Below are 19,380 nucleotides of genomic sequence, written 5' to 3'. Positions count from 1 at the left end.
ACGCAGTTTTCGTAAGACATGGTACGAATAATTTATGGAAGGATATCTTGAGAGTGCGGTTTTTCCTCTTTTACTTTTGGATAACTTCTTTATTACTTGCACCCATTAAACGACTTGGGAGTTGAGCGCGCCTTCTCCACTACAATTACACAGTTTTAACATACCGGTAATAGAATAACATATTAAACATAGTGTGATGCATTTTGTCAGTCATGCATATCATCATAATTATTTTGATCTATTTGATTTTATATTTAAATTGTGAAAATCATATTAATTTCAAACATGATTAGAATAAGTTGATTCAATTATTCAGTTTGTTAAATGTATTAAACAAATTTGTTGATGCTAAATAAACCTATTATTACGTATTTAAAACATATGAACTATAAATAATTAACAGATAATTACAAAGACTAAACAGTGAGCTCTTTTGACAGGGGCCTGTGAGCAACCTTAGAACAGCCTAGAAACATAGTAAAAAATTACTATTAATAACCATATCAACTGAGGACAATCAACTGCTAGCCACTGTGTCTAAAGTGCTCTGTCCATCCCAAAGTAGCCTGAATTGAAGGGTGTGTAAATCATCTAATCAGATTTCATTCAGCTAATTTCATCCCAATACTGTAGGACTATCTTTGTGGTACAGAAGCAGCACTGTCTGACTGCGTCCCATCTAATGTATGGGGTTCACGAGTCACAGGCACCCCTGCAGACATATCCTGCTACTATCATAATAACTCACGCCAGAATACCTTGGAACACAGAGAGCTTTTTGAGTGTCCCTAAGTGGTATTTCTGAATAAGTTTGTGTGGTAGCTTCAAAACACTGAGCCTGTCTGATGGCTGACTGTCACGTTACACAGCATAAGGCCTGCAGGGTGTCACATATCCCCTCCTCCCCTGCAGAGAACACCGAATTCTGTGGCCTAATTTTGGGCCACTGTAATTTGCTCGGACACATCCTGTGCTTGCCAAGGTATGCGGCCGATGGTACCACCAAGGAAAGTACAACTGAGCAGACAGAGTAAGTGCCAGGGACTTCTTGTGATACCTTCCTCTAGTGCTCCAGATCAACAGATGCGTTTTGGGGCTTAAATTGAAAAGGATCCTCAACATTAGTGACCCTGGGCAGAAATGTTATGTAATATCCCAGGCCATTCTAAATGTAACTATATAATACATAATACCTGGGCGGTGGCAATGAAATTGGCCCGAAAGTGGCTTACAGTATGCCTCATGAAGTGAGTCATTCTAGTAAAGGGATATCCCAAGAAACAATTCATTTTCTGAGAGTGGGCCAGTGCAGCACTTTATATATATTTTTACTATTTGCATAGTTTGTCAATAAAACTCTCTTCTTCACTGAACTACATGTCTGTATAAACAGCTTACTTGGGAGTATTCATATTTATATTTTAGCAAATAATTCATACAGCTCTCGTGGGCACATTACACAGACAGTGAGAGAAAAGAGGAAACCCTGTGGTAAATACATTTAGCTCATCATTGTTGCCTGCAACTCAATCTGCTCCATTGTCAATTTGACATTGACAGATGACAAGAGAAGAGCCACATTTTCCTGGTTTAATTAATATTATGAACTGAGTTCATTCAAACTGAAGGCATATAAACAATAGATAGACAGACAGACAGACAGACAGTAAGATAGATAGACAGACAGACAGTAAGATAGATAGACAGACAGACAGACAGACATATGCTAGAGAAAGTTTTTAACTGTTATGAAATTGTCTGGCAAGCTAATAGGAACATCTGAAGGACATGGCAGCACTCCAATAAAGAATACCAGAGCTCATCCACAAGAAGTAACTGGATAAAGTCAATATCACTCTGATTACAGCAGTTATACGGGCACAGCCAGGGACAGCCTACAAAAATATCCACGTTTCCATGTTCGGCTTACTCTGGAAAAGACAGCTTTTTGGTGCAAAATCAAAACAAGGTGTTGAAAAGCACATTGCCATGGTGCCAGTTAAACAAGACTGGTGGTTCACATCCAATGAATCAAGTTATATTATTAAAGAAACCTCCACTAACCTCCTGTACTGGTCACCGACAGCCTTGAGAACATGAGAATGCTGGGATATAAAGCAAGACTGACAGGGAGGCTCATGTTTCGATGGAGAGCTGCGAGTTTTGGATAAGATCCCAAAGGTTGTTCTAAGTTCTTCCACAAAGAACATACGCAGGACCCTCATAAACAGACACTACAGGTGTGTATATAAGTCAATGACAGGCTTTCGGTTCTTAAGCCTCACTGCTTTGGTGCAAATAAAATCGTACAAATCTACATCCAACACTGTATGCACTGTGCACTTCCAACAAATGTCTTCTCAAATCCTTTTCCTGGATTTAGCCTTAAAAATGCATCAGCAACTTTGTATTATTCGTAATTTAATTCCTGCAGCCTTTCATACTCTGGTACAGAGAGCAAGGTTATTTTTGTAAGCTGTGAGCCCATTTAGACTCAGTGAAAGAGTTGACTAAGTGTTGTTGAGGACTTGTCATGCACTAAACAGGTGCAGCTGCCTTATGATGAATAGCAAGCGGAGCATAACACAGAGGGAACATTTACTGTACACACTGAACTTACACAGTCTGAACATGCTAAACCAATCCAGATTGGGAATCATGTGGTCTATCATGCAGTGTGAAAATGTGTCATGTTTCATCTATGATGAGATGGCCTTGTAGTTGTAAATTAGAGGTGTTGAGAAGGCAAGGGAGAGACAGAATCCTAATACTGGAGTAAGATAGGAGAGAAGGATAATAGATAAAGATAGATGGATGTTGTATGACTCAAGTGTTAAAAATGAGGATCTCTAGTTGTTTTCATCCAGCACTTGTTTCAGTTCAACACTCAATTGTTCCATTTGAATGAATGCTTGGACAGATAATAAAAGAAATCACAGAACAGCTCCCGGACATGAGCCTTCCCACTCAACAGAGAAAGCCTTATCCCAAGGAATAATCACACAGATTCTTTATTCCTAACACCACAATTCAGCTTTGATACAAGTCGGTACTCTCAGTTCGTTCTTCTGCCTGAAATGGGAGAAAATTCTATGGAAAATCGACAAATAGTTCTGCAAAATATTGGAATGTGATCTCAATGGGAGACCAAATGAGAACACGAAGTCTGGGGGAAAACCAAATACAAAAAAATTCCCCCTCCCACCAAAGAAAATGTAAATAAGAATATTTTTTATTATTATTAATGAATGTTATTTTTGAATTTGTAAATAAAGTGTAATTTTTTTTTGTCATTTTAATATTATTTATAATAATGTTGTTACTGTTATAATAATAATAATAATAATAATAATAATAATAATAAAATAATAAATTCACAAAATTATATATTTTTAAGCTCCTTTATTTTATTAAAGAATATCTCATTCCTTAGGACATGGCACCTTAAATGCACAACAAAAATAAACTGAAATATTATGCAGCTGAATATTATACAGCTGAATATGTTCAGCTGGTCACGTAGGGATGCCCTCTTAGAGCGGCATGACCTGCAGGGAATGCTTCACTGTGTGTAGTGAGGCCTTTTCACCCAGCAACTGTACTGTTAAAATACAGCTGTTAGAAAACCAGCTTTACCACGAGACACAGTGAGAACACACAGGAATGTCACACATTTCAACTGAAATATAGTAAAATTTCTTTGTTTGTGTTAACTAGCATTTCACAAAATTCACATGTTTTGTCAACCACAATAGGCAGGATCTTGCTATGAATCTGGCTGAGCAGGTTTATTCTTTTACAGAATGCAAATGAATGAGTAAAACAGCCACACAAACTGTGTAAATAAAGTAGTATTAGACCTAAACATGCAGTGTTTTCACTCTTTAAAATTAAGAATAATAATTACTTTTTTCCTTTCAACTTTTTCCATTTATGTGTGTAATTTTATATTTTACACCTTACAAAAACTCATAAACAGGAGAGCACATTCATTCTAAACTGCTAATACACACACACTCTCTCTCTCTCTATCTCTCCCACACACCACATGGTGTAGATTCCTGTCAGTGTACACGTTGTTCCCCAGAGGAATTATATTTTGGGCTTTCATAAGGGTGTCGTGGGGAGGATTGCCGGTCCCTAACATTAGCCTTGAGTTTAAAAATAACCACTCATCACATGAAATCAATAACGGCACTTAGATGTGACGGAGTGCGTGTTCACGAAGTCAGGCCCCTCTGGGATTATCACACTACTTGGCAAGTGTAAGCGACACCATCACTCTCACCTGGACCTGAGGAAAATCCTGTGCCAATGTTAAAACGGAAACAAGTTGCTAACAACATGGTGGGGACTAATTTACCAGCTACCAATATTCCAGTTCTCTGCTTTAAACATGTTGCAGCAAACCATTTTCCCCCTTTTTTGACAGAATAAAACTTCATCTTCTTTATGGCTGAGAAAAAAATACAGTATAAGCAATATGAGCTTGATTTTTCATATTTCATAAAAAAATAATAAAGATAATTTAAGACCAGATGAATTATAATAAATAATAATGTTATAAACTAATGCATTAAACAACAAAAATACAAATATATATAATAATATAAAATAAATAATTAATTATTTGAGGTTAAAAGAAATACAATAATAATAATAGTTCCAAAAGCAGCTAAGCATGGTCAATATTTGTACAGCAAGCCTGTCTGGAACGCCACTAACATGTTGAAGCGGAGTGATACAAACAATGAACGGTCTCAGTGCTGCTGGACTTTATAAGCTCTCTTGGAATGGCCCTCGGCCAAACAATTTAAAGTATCAGAACTAGCTGTGGTATAATATGAATTAGATAATGTCAAAAGGCTGTCACAAATCTGCAAAGATCACCACTCTCTCCTCAGAGAGTAATGGTAAACCAGCAATTACATATGTGTTCTAAAAAGCAAAACGTTAAAGGTGCATAGCTGAGCAGTGCTAGCAGGATGTACGCCATCTGAAAGCAATTTAGTCATTTAGAATAGAAGTGCTTGTCTTTTAAAACATTAAAATAGTTTAAATAACAATATAACTTTCTGTAAGATTATGCATATACACAGGCTGTGATAAGTGTGATATAAAAAAGAAAAAATAGACAAATTCTCTATATCATTTGATGTTTTCATCAAGAATGCAGGGCAAAAGGTGTGCACTTGAAAATCAACTTTGTGCATTCATTTGAGTTGCTCTGGCATTCAGAAAATAAGTTATGCCATCAAGGATGTAAAAGCAATATAACATGAAGGAGAAAGAATTGTGCTCACTTGTGTGTATTTTCAGTGTTTTGAAGGTGTAGTGCCAACACCAAAGCATCCATAGACTGAATTCGGATTTAATTAAAGAATAGTTACTGCAATGCTTCTTTAAAATGTCTTGATTTTTCTAACACAAAAAGCTATAGTTTTAAAATTTCATAATTACAGGGTATATGTTTTATGGAAACTAAATGCTAAAGTTTTCAGATTAACTGCTGTAGGTGATTTGAAACATTTGTTATCTTTTCCAGCTACTATGGTAAAGTTGGGTCATACTGCCATCTAGCGTTCTGAGTAGAGCTACACCAACTTATTCGAATCACTGCGCTTCTTTCATCTAATGGACATTTTGGCTATTTATAAAAGACATTTGTGGTTATTTATAAATGAAACCTCAAGACTCACAATTTACACTGATTCGTTTACTTACTTTGTTATTACAATTTTCAACAGTGGCTCGTCACAGTATAAACAATTACGTGGTAGATTTAACTGTAACTGAAACTCTAGACCGAATTAAATAAATGTGATTTTGACCACATCTCAAAACACTGTGATGGAAATTATTTTGAATCATTTTAAATTAATTTTTATCTTTCTAAGGCTAATTTCATAGCAAACCTTTTATTTAGCCAATCCTGAATACGCTTAAATAAATGATATTTTCGCAATATAAAATGTATAAATTTGATTTGAAAGGGCACACTATCCACTCAAACGATATTGAGTTTACTTCAGATGTTCTACTTGTCCAAATACCCGCAGTCTTCGCACTTGACGATTTGGACCAAGTGTTCAAGTGAGCATGAACACCACAAGTGTTTGTAGAACTTTCCATTATATCATGGGACACACTTAGTGTTGTAAAAAAGTCGTTCTTGCATTTGAGCAGGAAAGGAAAGCGCTGCCAAAACAGTCTACTTTTAAGCCCCCCCCTTACCTCGCTGAGTTCAGAAGAAAATGTGTGCGCGTCCCCGCGCCTCTCAGCGCGCGCTCGAAGACACTAAAATACCGGAGTGCGCTCCTCCAGAAACACTGAGGCTGCTGCAGGGATGTTTGGATGATGTAGCCTACTCCGTTATATATCACAAATAAACCAGACTGTCTGCCACTAACCGAAGCTTTGACGACTTTTTTTTCTTTTGAACTATGATATCCATGGAAACTCACAAGTAACCTTGGCAAACTCAGGACTCTTTGGAAGTTTTAAAACCTCAATAGCCTACGCGTTAAAAAAACGCCACAGAAAACTCGACATGAATGTTTCGCAAGGGCTACTGAACCGGACGATCTCTTCAGTGAAGCAGCCTTTGGAAAGCGTCCGAGGATGCTGCAACTTGTCGTTGATCACCAGCGACGGGCTCGGTTCACCGGTTCAGGACGAGCACGAGCAGTTCATCATGCGTTTGGTGCAGATCGCGGTTCTCTGTGTGCTGTCACTGACTGTCATTTTCGGCATCTTTTTCCTCGGGTGCAATCTGCTCATCAAGTCCGAGAGTATGATCAATCTGCTGGTGGAGGACAGAAGACCTTCTAAAGATGCGGAAATTATGATTGCTGCATGAGTGGAGTAGGTTAGACCGTGCCATAAACCTGACATGTCAATTTCGCATGAACGACACCTGTTGGGATGATTTTCATGCCAATGCTTAACTAAATGTTTTTATATAATTTTAATTTAATTTTGGACCAGAACCTAATGTTGGGAACAATGGAGACCGAAATCTCGAACAATGCATTCAACTTTTTTAAAACCCAGAAATGTGTAGAGTTGAACATTTGACTACATCTTCCATCAAAACACATACTTCATAGGCAACTGAAACAATAAGAGAAGAAAGATAACAGAAGAATACATTTATCCAAGTTGGATCATTTGAAATTGAGAATTTGTCATTTGTTTTGTATTTATAGTAGCATTGATTCATGTGATTCGTTGATTCAACTGAAAAAAAAATCGAGAATTTCTGCATGGCTTTAAGAAAGATCATTGTGTGTAGTATACTTGCATGCAAAATGGATTAAAAGTAGATGCAGAACTAAAAATATTGTTTCATTTTAATTCCTAGATTACATTTTAGACTTAAAATATGACAGTCCAGTTAACTAACCAATTAGAATTGGTTATTATCTGTCCATCACATTAGATGATTAACCACCAGTCATAAAGTTTCACATTCTTGACAAATACATAATTCATTGTATTCTGAAATGTATCACAAAATCAAAATTAATAAAAAAAAAAAAAAAAAGATAACCTCTCTGACAGGTCAGTCGCAAAGGTTCAAGCATAAAGTGTCTTCAGTACAGGACAAACATGAATCAAGTCGTAAGAAAAAAGATATTAAACAAAAAAAAAAGAGTTAATTTCTATTTATGATGATTTAATCCCTTTCATCTAATTCTCTTTGGTATCTTGGCAGCTGCATTACAGCCACAGTGCAGATCACTTACAATGATTTGATGGACTGTTAAATTTATATGTTTTTTTCATATAAACATTTTTGCTTATTTCCTTGCTAGCTGGTTCTTAAAACAGATAAATGCTGTTAAGAAAATGAAATATGCTTTTTTCTTTCACGAACAAGCAGTTAAAAAGCCTAGAATGATTCAAAATATGTCAGCTTTTGAATCTGATATTCTGCTGACTCACCAAATGAATCTGGAATAGTGCATCTTCACCATTTCTCCTGTCTTAGGACTTTTGCAGTAGGCTCTTTCTTGATGCTGCAGTTGACTTTAAAACACACAAACACACACATACACACACACACACACACACACACACAAAATGCAGTAAATCTAAAATTCCATTAAAAAAAACTATAACATACTAATGCTAAAACTAGGGCTAACTATTAACTTTTGTTTAACCTAGCTAATATACAATTTTAGGGATGCTTTTCCCAAAAGCATTAGAGGCACAAATAGATCTTAAGAAACCGCGTATCCGATGACAGGAATCAGGAGTTGTTTCACAATAAACAAATTGCACAACTGCTCAAAATGTTGACGTTACTACGATTTTTAAAACAAATTAATACTTTTATACAGTAAGGATGCATTACATTTTATTTCTGACAGCGTAAACAAAAAAGGCTGAACTGTATAGACCTATAAAAAACACGGCTTTCAAATGTTAAGTGAGTATTATTAACGTTACTGATTTTATTATTTGAATAATTTACAAGATCTGTTTAGTTTATAAGTATAGGTATCGGTTTCGACAATACTGGGATTGAAAACAGACGTACAGGACAGAAAATTGAAAAAGAGGTATGGCCCAACATGGTTCGGTGTCTACGTCCGATGTGAGCGGCGTGATGCAACTAAGGTCAGTAAGCTTTAGAACCCATTAAAAATCAATGATCATAACCCTATCTACAATGGATGCAGGACATTGTTATTTCTGACAAGAAACAGATTAGCACTTTACAGTTACTGTTATTTAGCCTACTGTAAAGGGAATTTAAGTATTAAACTGGGGGATAACAGTGAACTACAACATTATGTAACTTAACCTAGGGCCCTCAGTATCTTAATTACATTAACGAACTGCTCCATAAAATGGCAGCCTTATTTTTTATTGGCACCTCAAATCAATGTTCTTAAACATTACAGAGACGTTGCATAAATCCCTAAAATCAGTTGGATAATACCTTCCTCTGTATTTGTACACACACTGCTGCATACAAGCATGAAATCACTTGTGTCACTTTAAAGAACATGGTCAAAGCCATTCACTCTATAATACATGTGACTGTTGAAAACGTGCCAAAGATGTTATTAGAAACAGTGCCTTAAAACAGATGGTGCTAAAAAACATGCAATGGAGAACAGAGAGCTATAATCCAAATTAGAGATTAAGGGTGCATGCTATATCACTGACCCCGATCCATTCAGCTCATAAGACCCCACTGCACACATATAATGAATGGGTCACTGCTGCTTTTTTTTTTTTTTTTTTGAAAATAATGCACTGCTTGTAATGCAATGCTATACCACACAGATGCTGGTTTCATACTATAAACAGAATAATTCAAAATTGATCCGTTTTTGATTGATAAACAGTTGGCTCAGGTGGGATTTTTTTAAATAAATTCATTTTTTCATTATGCTGATGCATTAAATTAATCAAATGTGATGGTAAAGACATTTATAAAGTTACAAAATATTTATATTTCACATTAATGCTGGTCTTTTGAACTATTCATTAAAAATACCCGAAAAAAAATTATTTTATGAAGTTATAATGAATGCATTATATTAAGTCTTAATATTAAATTTGATTATATTAAGCCTTAATATGCATTAAAAATCAAGCAGCACAAACATTATAACATAATAATAATAATTTCTTGAGCACCAAGTTATTAGAAGGATTTCTGAAAGATAATGATGAATAATGCTGAAAATTCTCCTTTGCTATCACAGGGATAATTTAAATAATTCAATACATTTTTCAAATAATAAACTTATTTTAAATCACACATACAAACATAAATATTGTGCATATACATATACGCAAATTTGATAAAAGTGCAAATAAATTTTTTTTATTGCAAATTCCACCTGGGCCTGTCTAGGATGAATATAAATTATGGATAGGTATCTTTATGCATATCTAGTGTTTAAATATTTCACAGTCATAATATAAAATAAATGAAACTCTTTTTCAGTCTGTGCAGTTAAGATTCTGCCGTTTATGCATATCTTATTTTTCTCCTTCAGAATATCACGAAAATCTTGAAAACAGAACTAAAAGAGAGAATCTTGCTACAGGTTCTCATGAATTTTCTCATGAGAGGCACTGAATGATTGATGCCATGATTGCTTTATATTCCTTCAGACCTTCTTTAAAGAAAGAGGGAGGGCGAGTGGATGAAAAGAATTGGAAGAAAAGGTCACTCCCAGTGGTTGTGGCTGTCAGACAGCTGTATGGTCCTGAGAAGTGACGTGGCATTATGAACTGACAGAGCTAGAGAAAGGCTATGGAACAGGGGAAATGTCAAAGAAAAAAGGAAGGAGAAAATGTGAGGTCTCTACAATAAATGTTAGCATAAATGTAAAAGCATTAAAAAGGGTCTTGGTGGGATTCAACCACCTTAACCTGTTATGCAACAAGCATTGATTCTACAGTGATTCTTTAGTAGGCCTACCAGTGAAATACTTTGTGCACAGGAAGTCACTGTTTGCTACCAACTGTCACTGAGACTTAAACTGACAGAGAAACAATTATAACGATGCCCTAAACTATTTTGAGGTGAATCCAAAACCATTCACTATCTATGAAATGTCCTCGTTTTAGATCATATCTGACAGCTTTAACTCCCACAAGTAATCAGTATTTTTTTTCATCATTGACAGAATGTTATACAAAATCAAGGGTCTGCCCAAAAGCCACAGGGGACACAGCCTAAAACAAGATTCTCTGGAGACTAACTGTGTGACCTCGAGGAGGAAAACTTGCTGTGTAACTTGTGCCACACCAACGCATAGCCTTAGTTACCCTCGACTGATGTAATATACAGTCGATATAAATCCTTCATTCAGAAGACAGTTCTAAAATATAGTTCTTTGGAGTCCTTATGGCTTCATTAAGTTTTTTGCAGATGTGAATGATTTAGATTTCAGGGTCACACCGCTGTTAGAATTTTTACATTATTTCATAATTCCTATCTACATATGCACAATTATATTTATATAAAATCAAAACAATAGTCACACATACACAAAAATATATTCAGCACAATAAAGTACAATGTCACAGATCACTTTTTTCAATATACACATTATTAGTTCAGTTAACTTCAAAATTGTTTGACTAACTAAATCTTACAAATGTTCAGATTAAATTCACACGCACACACAGTCTGGTTTATCATTGTGGGGACACTATATAGGCGTATTGGTTTTTCTAATGTAAAAAACGTATATACTATCGCCTTAAAAACCTAAACCTACCCCTCACAGAAATATTTCTGGATTTTTACATTTCCAAAAAACTAATTCTGCATGATTTATAAGCTTGTTTTCCCCCATGGGGTATAATCAGGTTTAAGTAAACCACTGGGATAAAAAAAAATGTATACACACACACACACACACACACAGAGGAAAGACAAATAAATGACCTCTTTTCATTGATAGCACTGGAAAAAACAACATATATAGGTTAGTATTTAAATATCTTTAAAAAGGTTGTAATTGAATGATGCTTTAGTATGGTACCCCTACAGATCCATTAATAACTGACATGAGGCACCATGATGATCAGATAGTGGACCTGGCTGTTCTTTCTCATTCTTTTTAATTCATCTTGCTAATTCAGTTGCTTATGTAGTAGAGATATAGTTGCTATTGTTCTCTATCCCTCTGAAAGGCTATCTCTGTTTTGCATGCACAAATGCAAATGCTCTAATGCGCTCCCCGTCATCCCACAAGCTGCAGACTTTAGTTTAGCATTTGGGAGTAACAGCTGCAATACCTTTCCATCACAGTCAGGACAGAGCGACCCATCACTCTAGTGGTGTGTGAGGAACAGGAAGTGACAGGCTGTTTTTCCCCCCTTCCCTTTCTTTTTGTTCAGTCCAATGAGTCTTAATGTGATTGACAGCAAAAGGCATTTAAACCCAGCCACTGCACTGCAAAGCGCAAATGTTTGTACAGCACACCAAATATTGCATAACTAGATTTCAATGAGAATTGACAGCTTGAGTTGCTGGCTGCGTATTATTACACTTTTTTTTTTTCTGATAAAAGGCAGACGAGAGTTTTATGGGTGTTGATAAACGCATCTGAGGCAGACATACTTTGAATTTCAAAACAAACAAAAAACTTGAAACTGCATTCTATATATTAATATGAACTTACCATTTAAATCTTCACTGAAGAAAAAAATACGATTTTTTTTTTTACTTATATTTGGTATATTAATATTATAATGTTAATATACCAAACACTTTAATGCACAGAAATGCATTTCAATAAGAAACTTGAACTCTGGGTTGATTTACCCTGAGATGGGAAACTGAGTTTTCGGGTTCAACATAATAAAACAAAGGTTCATGGGTGTAGGCTACATGACTTTACAAACATTTTATATATTAAATATAATTTAGTGTCTATTTTAATCAGCAGCTTTCCACATAGTCTCATGCTCTCTCACATAATTAAATGTTCTCTAATCCAAACTGTTGCATTTCTTAGATTAATGAAATTAACATTTGACTTACCCTGCTTTCTCAGGTTTGACATTTTTCTCAGTTTCCCTCATTTCAGGGTTAATATACTCAGAAGAAGAAAAAACAAAAACCTTTCACTCCCTTTACATCGATATTTATCCAATTAAATCAAGCTTAACAGTAAGTTTCTTTAAGAATTATTTGAAATCTCGATTCTTAAACTTTAAAATCTGCATATGTGGGGAAAAAAAAAATCAAAACATGTTCCCTCCATTTAAATCTATATTCAGGGAAGGCCTAGGTTTCCTGATCTAATGATTTTAATAGAAATTATTTCATAATTTCACCTGTATATAATTAAGTATAAATAAGAAAATACTAAATAATTGGAAAGGCTAAAAGATTAACAGTGAAACAATATTAATAATAATTAATATAATGAAGACCTTTGAAGTCTTTTTTTTACTACAACTGATTGCCTGAACACACTATTGTGTGTGTTGAATTTGTATGAAATGAGATTGTAAGCCTGCGGTGTGACAAGAGACACGTCACAATCAAGTATTTCAGAATCCTGTGATAAAATATATATACATATATATATATATACATATATATATATATATATATATATATATATATATAAATTCTTATTTAACCATAAGATCAAGCACGTCCTCTGAATCTGAAGGAACAGTGATGTAATCAAATTCATGCTGTATGTCTACCAACTGTCAGAAATGTCTTGCTGAACCTTTTCAAACATGCTGTCTCAAACTGCAGCACGTTAAGTCCTGCTGAACAGCTCTTTCACACAGTGCTTACGCAGATGGTGACCCAGACACTGCGGAGACCTCAACCTAAGCTCGGAGTCCTTCAATTATCACAATGCATGCAAATAATACACTGCATCCTTTCCCACCTGACTGTACTGTCTGGGTTTCAGGAACCCTCACAAACACAGAGAGCACAATTTAAAGCAAATACTGAATGCTTTAAGTGCATTACAATGATTTAAGTATGTCGCTGCTCTGCATTAAATGAGATCAAATCTTGTTAAAGTCAAATCATTTTTATTGCTGGCAGGGGAAAATTTCAAGCTGGATGAATTTAGTGCAAACATTAAAGAGAACACTGAAGAAAAGAACTTTGATCTTCTTTAAAATCCATTTTGTCCAAAGATCAAACATTCTTAAGTGTCTTGATCCCCTTTAAAGTTCTGCCAGCCATACTGATAAACTATTGAAGTACCAGCAGAAACAGATGAAACCATTCTTTTCTGAAGGCAACAATGAAAACATATTTAAACCCAGTGGCACAACATTTTTGCAATGTGTATATTGTGCAAAACCTGTACACAAAACACACAACTTAAAATACGGCATACAACAGATCACACAGTGCAATGTGCTTTACCGATTAAACCTATCAAATTTCATGATTTGATCAAATAGACAAAGATAATTAAACAAACTTATAAGACTATTGTAATTAAAAATTTAAACTTTGTTTTTTAAGATGGGAACTGGGCATCAATTAAATGCTATAGCACATACTCATCAATGCACAAAATATCTACCAAATAAGAAAAAAACATGCTTTGGTAAATCTATGACATAAGTCATAATTAAGACAAAATTATGACAGTCAATTATGAGATGAAAAGCTAAAATGAGATATTAAGTCATAATTATGACAGTTGAAATTGACAGTCAATTAAATGAAGTCAAAATTACAATATACGAAGAATTTATTTTTTTTAAATTTAGTCAAATATGAGAAAAATGTGAGATTGCAAGGTAAATCACGACAATCAAAATTTAGACACTAATTCCTTGAAATTGACAATTTGAAGTCAATTTTAAATTGAAATTATGATTATGAAGTCAAAATTATGAGATACCAAGTTATAATTATGAGAAAAAAGGCAAACATTGAATTCCACTGAACTATGAAATTCTACTAAATAACTTTTATTGGCCTATAAACAGCAACCAAACGCTGCTGTCAGGCGCTCTCTGACGTAACTGTAAAACGCTGGCAGAACGGAAAGGCACAACACAGGCTGCTAGAATTGCTCTCTGGGGAAAATTAACTGAAGGACAGAATATATTTGCAAATCATGAATAGTATACAGCAATCAAGAGCAAGGGTGGAGAACCACACTCACACAACATTATTTTCTGCTCCAAAAGATGCATTCTTGGTCCAATTTTATTATCTAAGCATAACCTATTAATGACCCCTTTAAAATCTATGAATGAGACGCAATCATACATTGTTATTTTTCTATCAGCATAGCTTAAGGGTACAAGTGCCCCACTTCTTTCCATTTCTAGACTGTCTTATTCTGCAGACCGTCATGGCCAATGATGAACTGACACGCTCGTGTCAAAACATAAAATGCTGAGCGAATGGAAGCGTGTAAGAGACTACAGTATGATGCTGATTAATTTCAGCATCTGTTGCAGGGGAGAAAACCAGATGCAAATAAGGGGACTTTATCAGTCACGTTGCAGAATGTTTTGTGTGTAATCTAGGATTTGTCTCTGCATTCCGATCTGATTTAGTTATGGTTTAAGATTTAATTTTTCATTTTAATTTTTCAAAATTATTCAGCAGAGATGCATGCAGTTAATACTGATGGCAGAGAATTATATTATGAACAAAAACTCAAATAACCTGTTTTTTTTAATAATTATTTTTTTTACTTTCTATTAACCAAATCCTGAAAAAAAAGGTTATTAAATATTAAGCAACAATCATTCAACATCAAAAATAAATATTTCTTGAGCACAAAATAAAACCTTTTTAGAATGATTTGACACAGGAAGAAATTCTCTCAAAACAAAAATAGATTTTAAAATGTTAATGTTTTTATATCACAAAACTCCATTGCACTTAAATTTCACTTAAAGAACAGCATTGCATTTAAATTTGCTCACATACCCAAAAAGTGAAGTTTAAAAATGAAAGGGAGATTGTAAACTGCTTCTCAGAGCAACAAAGGAAGCGCTACACAGCTGTGTTTAACAGGTACACAGAAACCGATCAGCCCTGCTTAGTGCATACGCAATTGCAAGCACACATACACCGAGACCCTCTCATCATGCAAATGTCTGTCGTCTGTGCAGCTAGCAAGGGAGAGCTGGTGTGGCCAGCTGTCTGTACGGGTTAAACAAGGCAGAGGAGATGAGGAAGAGGGGGCAGACCTGTGGCCCTGCCATACTAACTCATGCTTCATTCATATATCCACAGTTAGACTAGTCCATCTTCTCTAGGACTCAAATAACCACTGTAATGGAAAAAGGACAGAACTTTAACACTAATTTAAAAAGCTCAAAGCACACTGTGGGTGAGGACCTAATCTCTAAAATAAAAAAAGACTGTTACAATAATGCAACAATTTACAGCATTTAATCGATCTGTTAAATTAATAAATATTGTTAAATGCTATTAATCTATGAGAGCAATGCCATTTACAAATCCTGTATTTAAAAACATTTTAGATCTTTCCATTGTTCTTGTGCAAACTGAAGCCTAAAGACGTGTAAAAATGTATTATTCACAATTTAAACAATGCATTTTTACACTATCAAAACCATATACAAGAAATTTGCCCAATTTAAATTAAGTCATAACCTAAACTGTTAGAAATTACAAGTTTTTAATATTGTTAAGTTTAAAACTAAACGCATCAAATTCCCAAAAGTAACACTTAATTTGGGATTGTAGTTTGTAAAAATGAAGAAAAGGAGGGGGAGAAGAGAAAAAAAAAAAAAAACACAGCAAGAGGCTTGCACTTAAATCTTTAATGAATCATACAGGTCAGGATTAAAGAACCACTTCCACAAAAAGCAAAGGGTCCAGAAAGATTGGCACTGAATGGAGTCTCATTTGAAATGACAATTCTTTGCTTTAATAAGGAGCATCTCTACACATGGACCATAACAGTTTACAGACAGTGTATTAACTTGTAGAAAATAGGAAAAGGGAAATTTCACAATACTTTAAAAAAATGTAAAACTTTCAAATATAAGTAGACTTTAAACAAGTTAGGCTAGAAATCACACAGGGCTTAAAGTATTAAATAAGTAAGATCAGTAGGTGAAGTCCATCCAGTGGTGAAATCCTTAAAAAAAAAAAAAAAAAAAAAAATTTTTGCGAGAATGAAATTACACACACACACACACACACAGGTTGCATACACTGCTTAGACTAGTCTTAAAGTAATTTAATTTTCTTCCAGTACTGGTCATAACTGGTTTAGAAAATGCCACAGGACTGTTTGAATCAGCTAAGAGTGCTGCTGCCATCTACAGGAGTGTTAAAAACTCCCATGGATAGAAGCGCAGACTCGTTTAAAAGTTAAAACCCCTGGTTAAATTAAGAGTGTTAAAGCACTTACAGAGTTTCCATGGAAGAGTCCGTGGTGCCCTGAGTCCATCAGATAAACTGATGGTGGTAGATGGCTCTGGCCTAACAAAAGCAAGAGTGCAAGTGAATTTAAAGCAAAAATAATAATTCACTTGAGTGGAGCAACTTTAGCCCCGTCTTGTCAGAAAACATCAGGCAAGGGTCAGGTTTTTTTATTTTTTAAATGCAGGAATAAGTAAAGAGTATGTTTGTATTCGTGTCCCTAGTGGTTAAACTTGATCACTTGCAATCAAACCATTACAAGGGTAATTAAAAAAAAATTATAATTATACTCCGGAAATTTTTTTTGCCTTACTGGGTCAGAGGATTTAAGGTCAAAAAAAGAAAAAAAAAAGAAACAAAAAAAAAAACCACACACAACATGAGGACTCACTTGTTTTGGGCAAGCTGATTGTTGGATGCACCCCAGACAAACATAGCAGCATTATCATCAGCCTCTGCAATCATAGGGCCAAACAGAGGGGATTCAGAAAGAAGGGGATTTATTCTTTTAAACCAAAATAAAAATACAGAAACTATACATATTTAATAAGGCAAACTGGCAGTGTCACAGCAGAAGACTACAAAAACTAGACTCAAAACGGCACCCCATACACTCAACAGATCACACACACCTGTTTCCCAGTCCTCATAGGGTGAAGGGTTTGTGCAGGTGTTAACAGGTACCTGAAACTTCTCCAGCAGCTCTACATTTCCTATAAAAAATAAATCATAAAACCATACAAGAAAGTTTAATTGGCATGTATTTTTTTAATCAAATCTTTGCATAGGTATGACAGAAAACAGTCATCTAATGATTAATCTACAAAAAGCATATACATAAACCCAAATAATAATAATAAAAAAAAAGTTATTGCATAAACGAGTCCTAAACCTCTGAAACATTGGAGTCTCATTTTAGAGAAGTGAGTGCAATTTGGGAAAGAAATCAATTAAATCTATGTGGGTGGGTATGAAAATATTCAGATGTAAACCTTTTTGTAATCTTTAACATTTTCAAAACTAACTAGTTTAATTACACTTTTTTTTTCCTCAGTAGCTTATGGATTACGGTTTCATTTATTTGTAATTAAATTACATGTAACTATTTACTCCCAAACACTGATCCTGCTTGACAAATGAAAACATATCTAAAAAATGTCAAGATTTTGGAAAGGAGAAACAAAAAGGAGGGTTTTTTTTTTTTTGTCCCATGAAAATATCACAGTAACGGTCCACCCTCAAACATGCAACACTAACCATCTTCAGCATTCAGCGACCTCTTGTCTTCACAGTTTGCAATGTGATGAAACAACTCATGCTTGGGAATCAAGTGTCTGGCATTGAAGGGGCAAGTCTTCAGTTCACTAGCCAGTTTGGGGTGGTTCTGATACAGATAGGGGGTGGACAGATAAAGTCCTCACAACACCACTGCCAAGAACACCTTCACAATTTCAATAAATATATCATCAAAAACAAACATGGAGAAGATCTCTCCGCCCCATAACCCACCTTCCTGCACTTGAGAACATGAAAAGGGAAGCGAGAGGCTCTGATCTGGTGGTTTTTGTCATAAGGGCACTGCACAATCCTGTTGGGGTCACCGACGTCAGTGTATTCACTATAAACTGTGGAAACAAGAAGCTCATCAAACTTGGTTGCTCTTGTGGCTGGTTCACACGGAACGAATTTTTCCGTTCCACTGCACTACTCGTCCAGTGTTTTTCTATGTGAACGCGCTAGATTGACGTGTTTGACTGTAATATTGTGACTTCAGATGGGGTAGGCCTATAATAAATCCAGCTGCTAAATTACCGTTCTCTTCAGTCCAGCCATGCTGTTGATTTTCAGAGTTGACTCCGGACGGACCAACGCTACTCCCGAATCGAATAGTGGCCATGCTCTCTTCCTTCTGGGGATTTGGGGAGTTCAAAATGTCACCCTAAATAAAACACGCCCGATTTAAAAACAAGCAAAGTTATAAAAAAAAAAAAAAAAAAAAAAAAAACACTATGATTAGTAGAAAAGTGGCCCGTGCTAAACAAGACAGTTAAAACACTTGAAAGAAGGGACGTCGAACGCCAAAAGTCAAAGTAGTCCGATCAAAAACATTTGCATTTTTTTCTTTAAAAAATAAAACAATCACAACGTGCAATACTTTCTAATCTCTTTACATGGCATTATCTCGTCAGAACACCTACTACTTGTTTTTGTAGTCTTGAGGTATGGCACGTGCTCCCCTTCACTTGATTGACCGTGAAATGTCACGTGACCTACTACTTCAAAACCTTTGTTTCGTTATTACAATATTTGCATAATTATATATGTTCAATACTTTTCCAAATAGAGACAGAAAAAAACTATTTTATATAAAATAAAGTTAAATAAAACAATTAACTTCAATTCAGTTAACGGTAGATTAAATTAGATTAGAAAGCTGTGCTGATTAATGTTTTTGGAACCTGTGATACTTTTTTTCATGATTC

The 19,380-nt window shown here is 35.0% G+C and overlaps 2 protein-coding genes across 2 annotated transcripts; one reads left to right on the top strand and one right to left on the bottom strand.

The window, feature by feature from the left end:
- Positions 1–6,228: 6,228 nt before the first annotated feature.
- LOC132129281 (reprimo-like protein) lies at positions 6,229–7,008 on the top strand. The gene has a single exon (XM_059540807.1). It carries the CDS (start codon positions 6,551–6,553, stop codon positions 6,857–6,859), a length of 309 nt encoding a protein of 102 aa, XP_059396790.1. The 5' UTR covers positions 6,229–6,550; the 3' UTR covers positions 6,860–7,008.
- A 9,262-nt stretch (positions 7,009–16,270) lies between these two features.
- Positions 16,271–19,082, bottom strand: LOC132129127 (gametocyte-specific factor 1-like). The gene is made up of 7 exons (XM_059540590.1): positions 18,710–19,082; positions 18,407–18,522; positions 18,155–18,281; positions 17,530–17,610; positions 17,289–17,352; positions 16,887–16,957; positions 16,271–16,610 (listed from the first exon to the last, which is right to left on the bottom strand). Coding segments are annotated over exons 1-7 (546 nt in total). The 5' UTR covers positions 18,795–19,082; the 3' UTR covers positions 16,271–16,608.
- Positions 19,083–19,380: the final 298 nt, after the last annotated feature.

This window comes from Carassius carassius, chromosome 46 (assembly GCF_963082965.1).
Source record: "Carassius carassius chromosome 46, fCarCar2.1, whole genome shotgun sequence".
Taxonomy (NCBI): Eukaryota; Metazoa; Chordata; class Actinopteri; order Cypriniformes; family Cyprinidae; genus Carassius; species Carassius carassius.
This window is presented reverse-complemented; position numbering and strand designations above follow the sequence as displayed.

What these genes read in the sequence shown, in the direction of transcription:
- LOC132129281 (XM_059540807.1), top strand. Translation starts at nt 6,551, where the DNA reads ATGAATGTTTCGCAAGGGCTACTGAACCGGACGATCTCTTCAGTGAAG.
- LOC132129127 (XM_059540590.1), bottom strand. Translation starts at nt 18,794, where the DNA reads ATGGCCACTATTCGATTCGGGAGTAGCGTTGGTCCGTCCGGAGTCAAC. An exon ending in TGGCTGGACTGAAGAGAACG is followed by an intron (nt 18,523 to 18,709) that starts GTAATTTAGCAG and finishes TTGTTTCCACAG; the next exon opens with TTTATAGTGAATACACTGAC. An exon ending in CTATGAGGACTGGGAAACAG is followed by an intron (nt 17,353 to 17,529) that starts GTGTGTGTGATC and finishes CTATGATTGCAG; the next exon opens with AGGCTGATGATAATGCTGCT.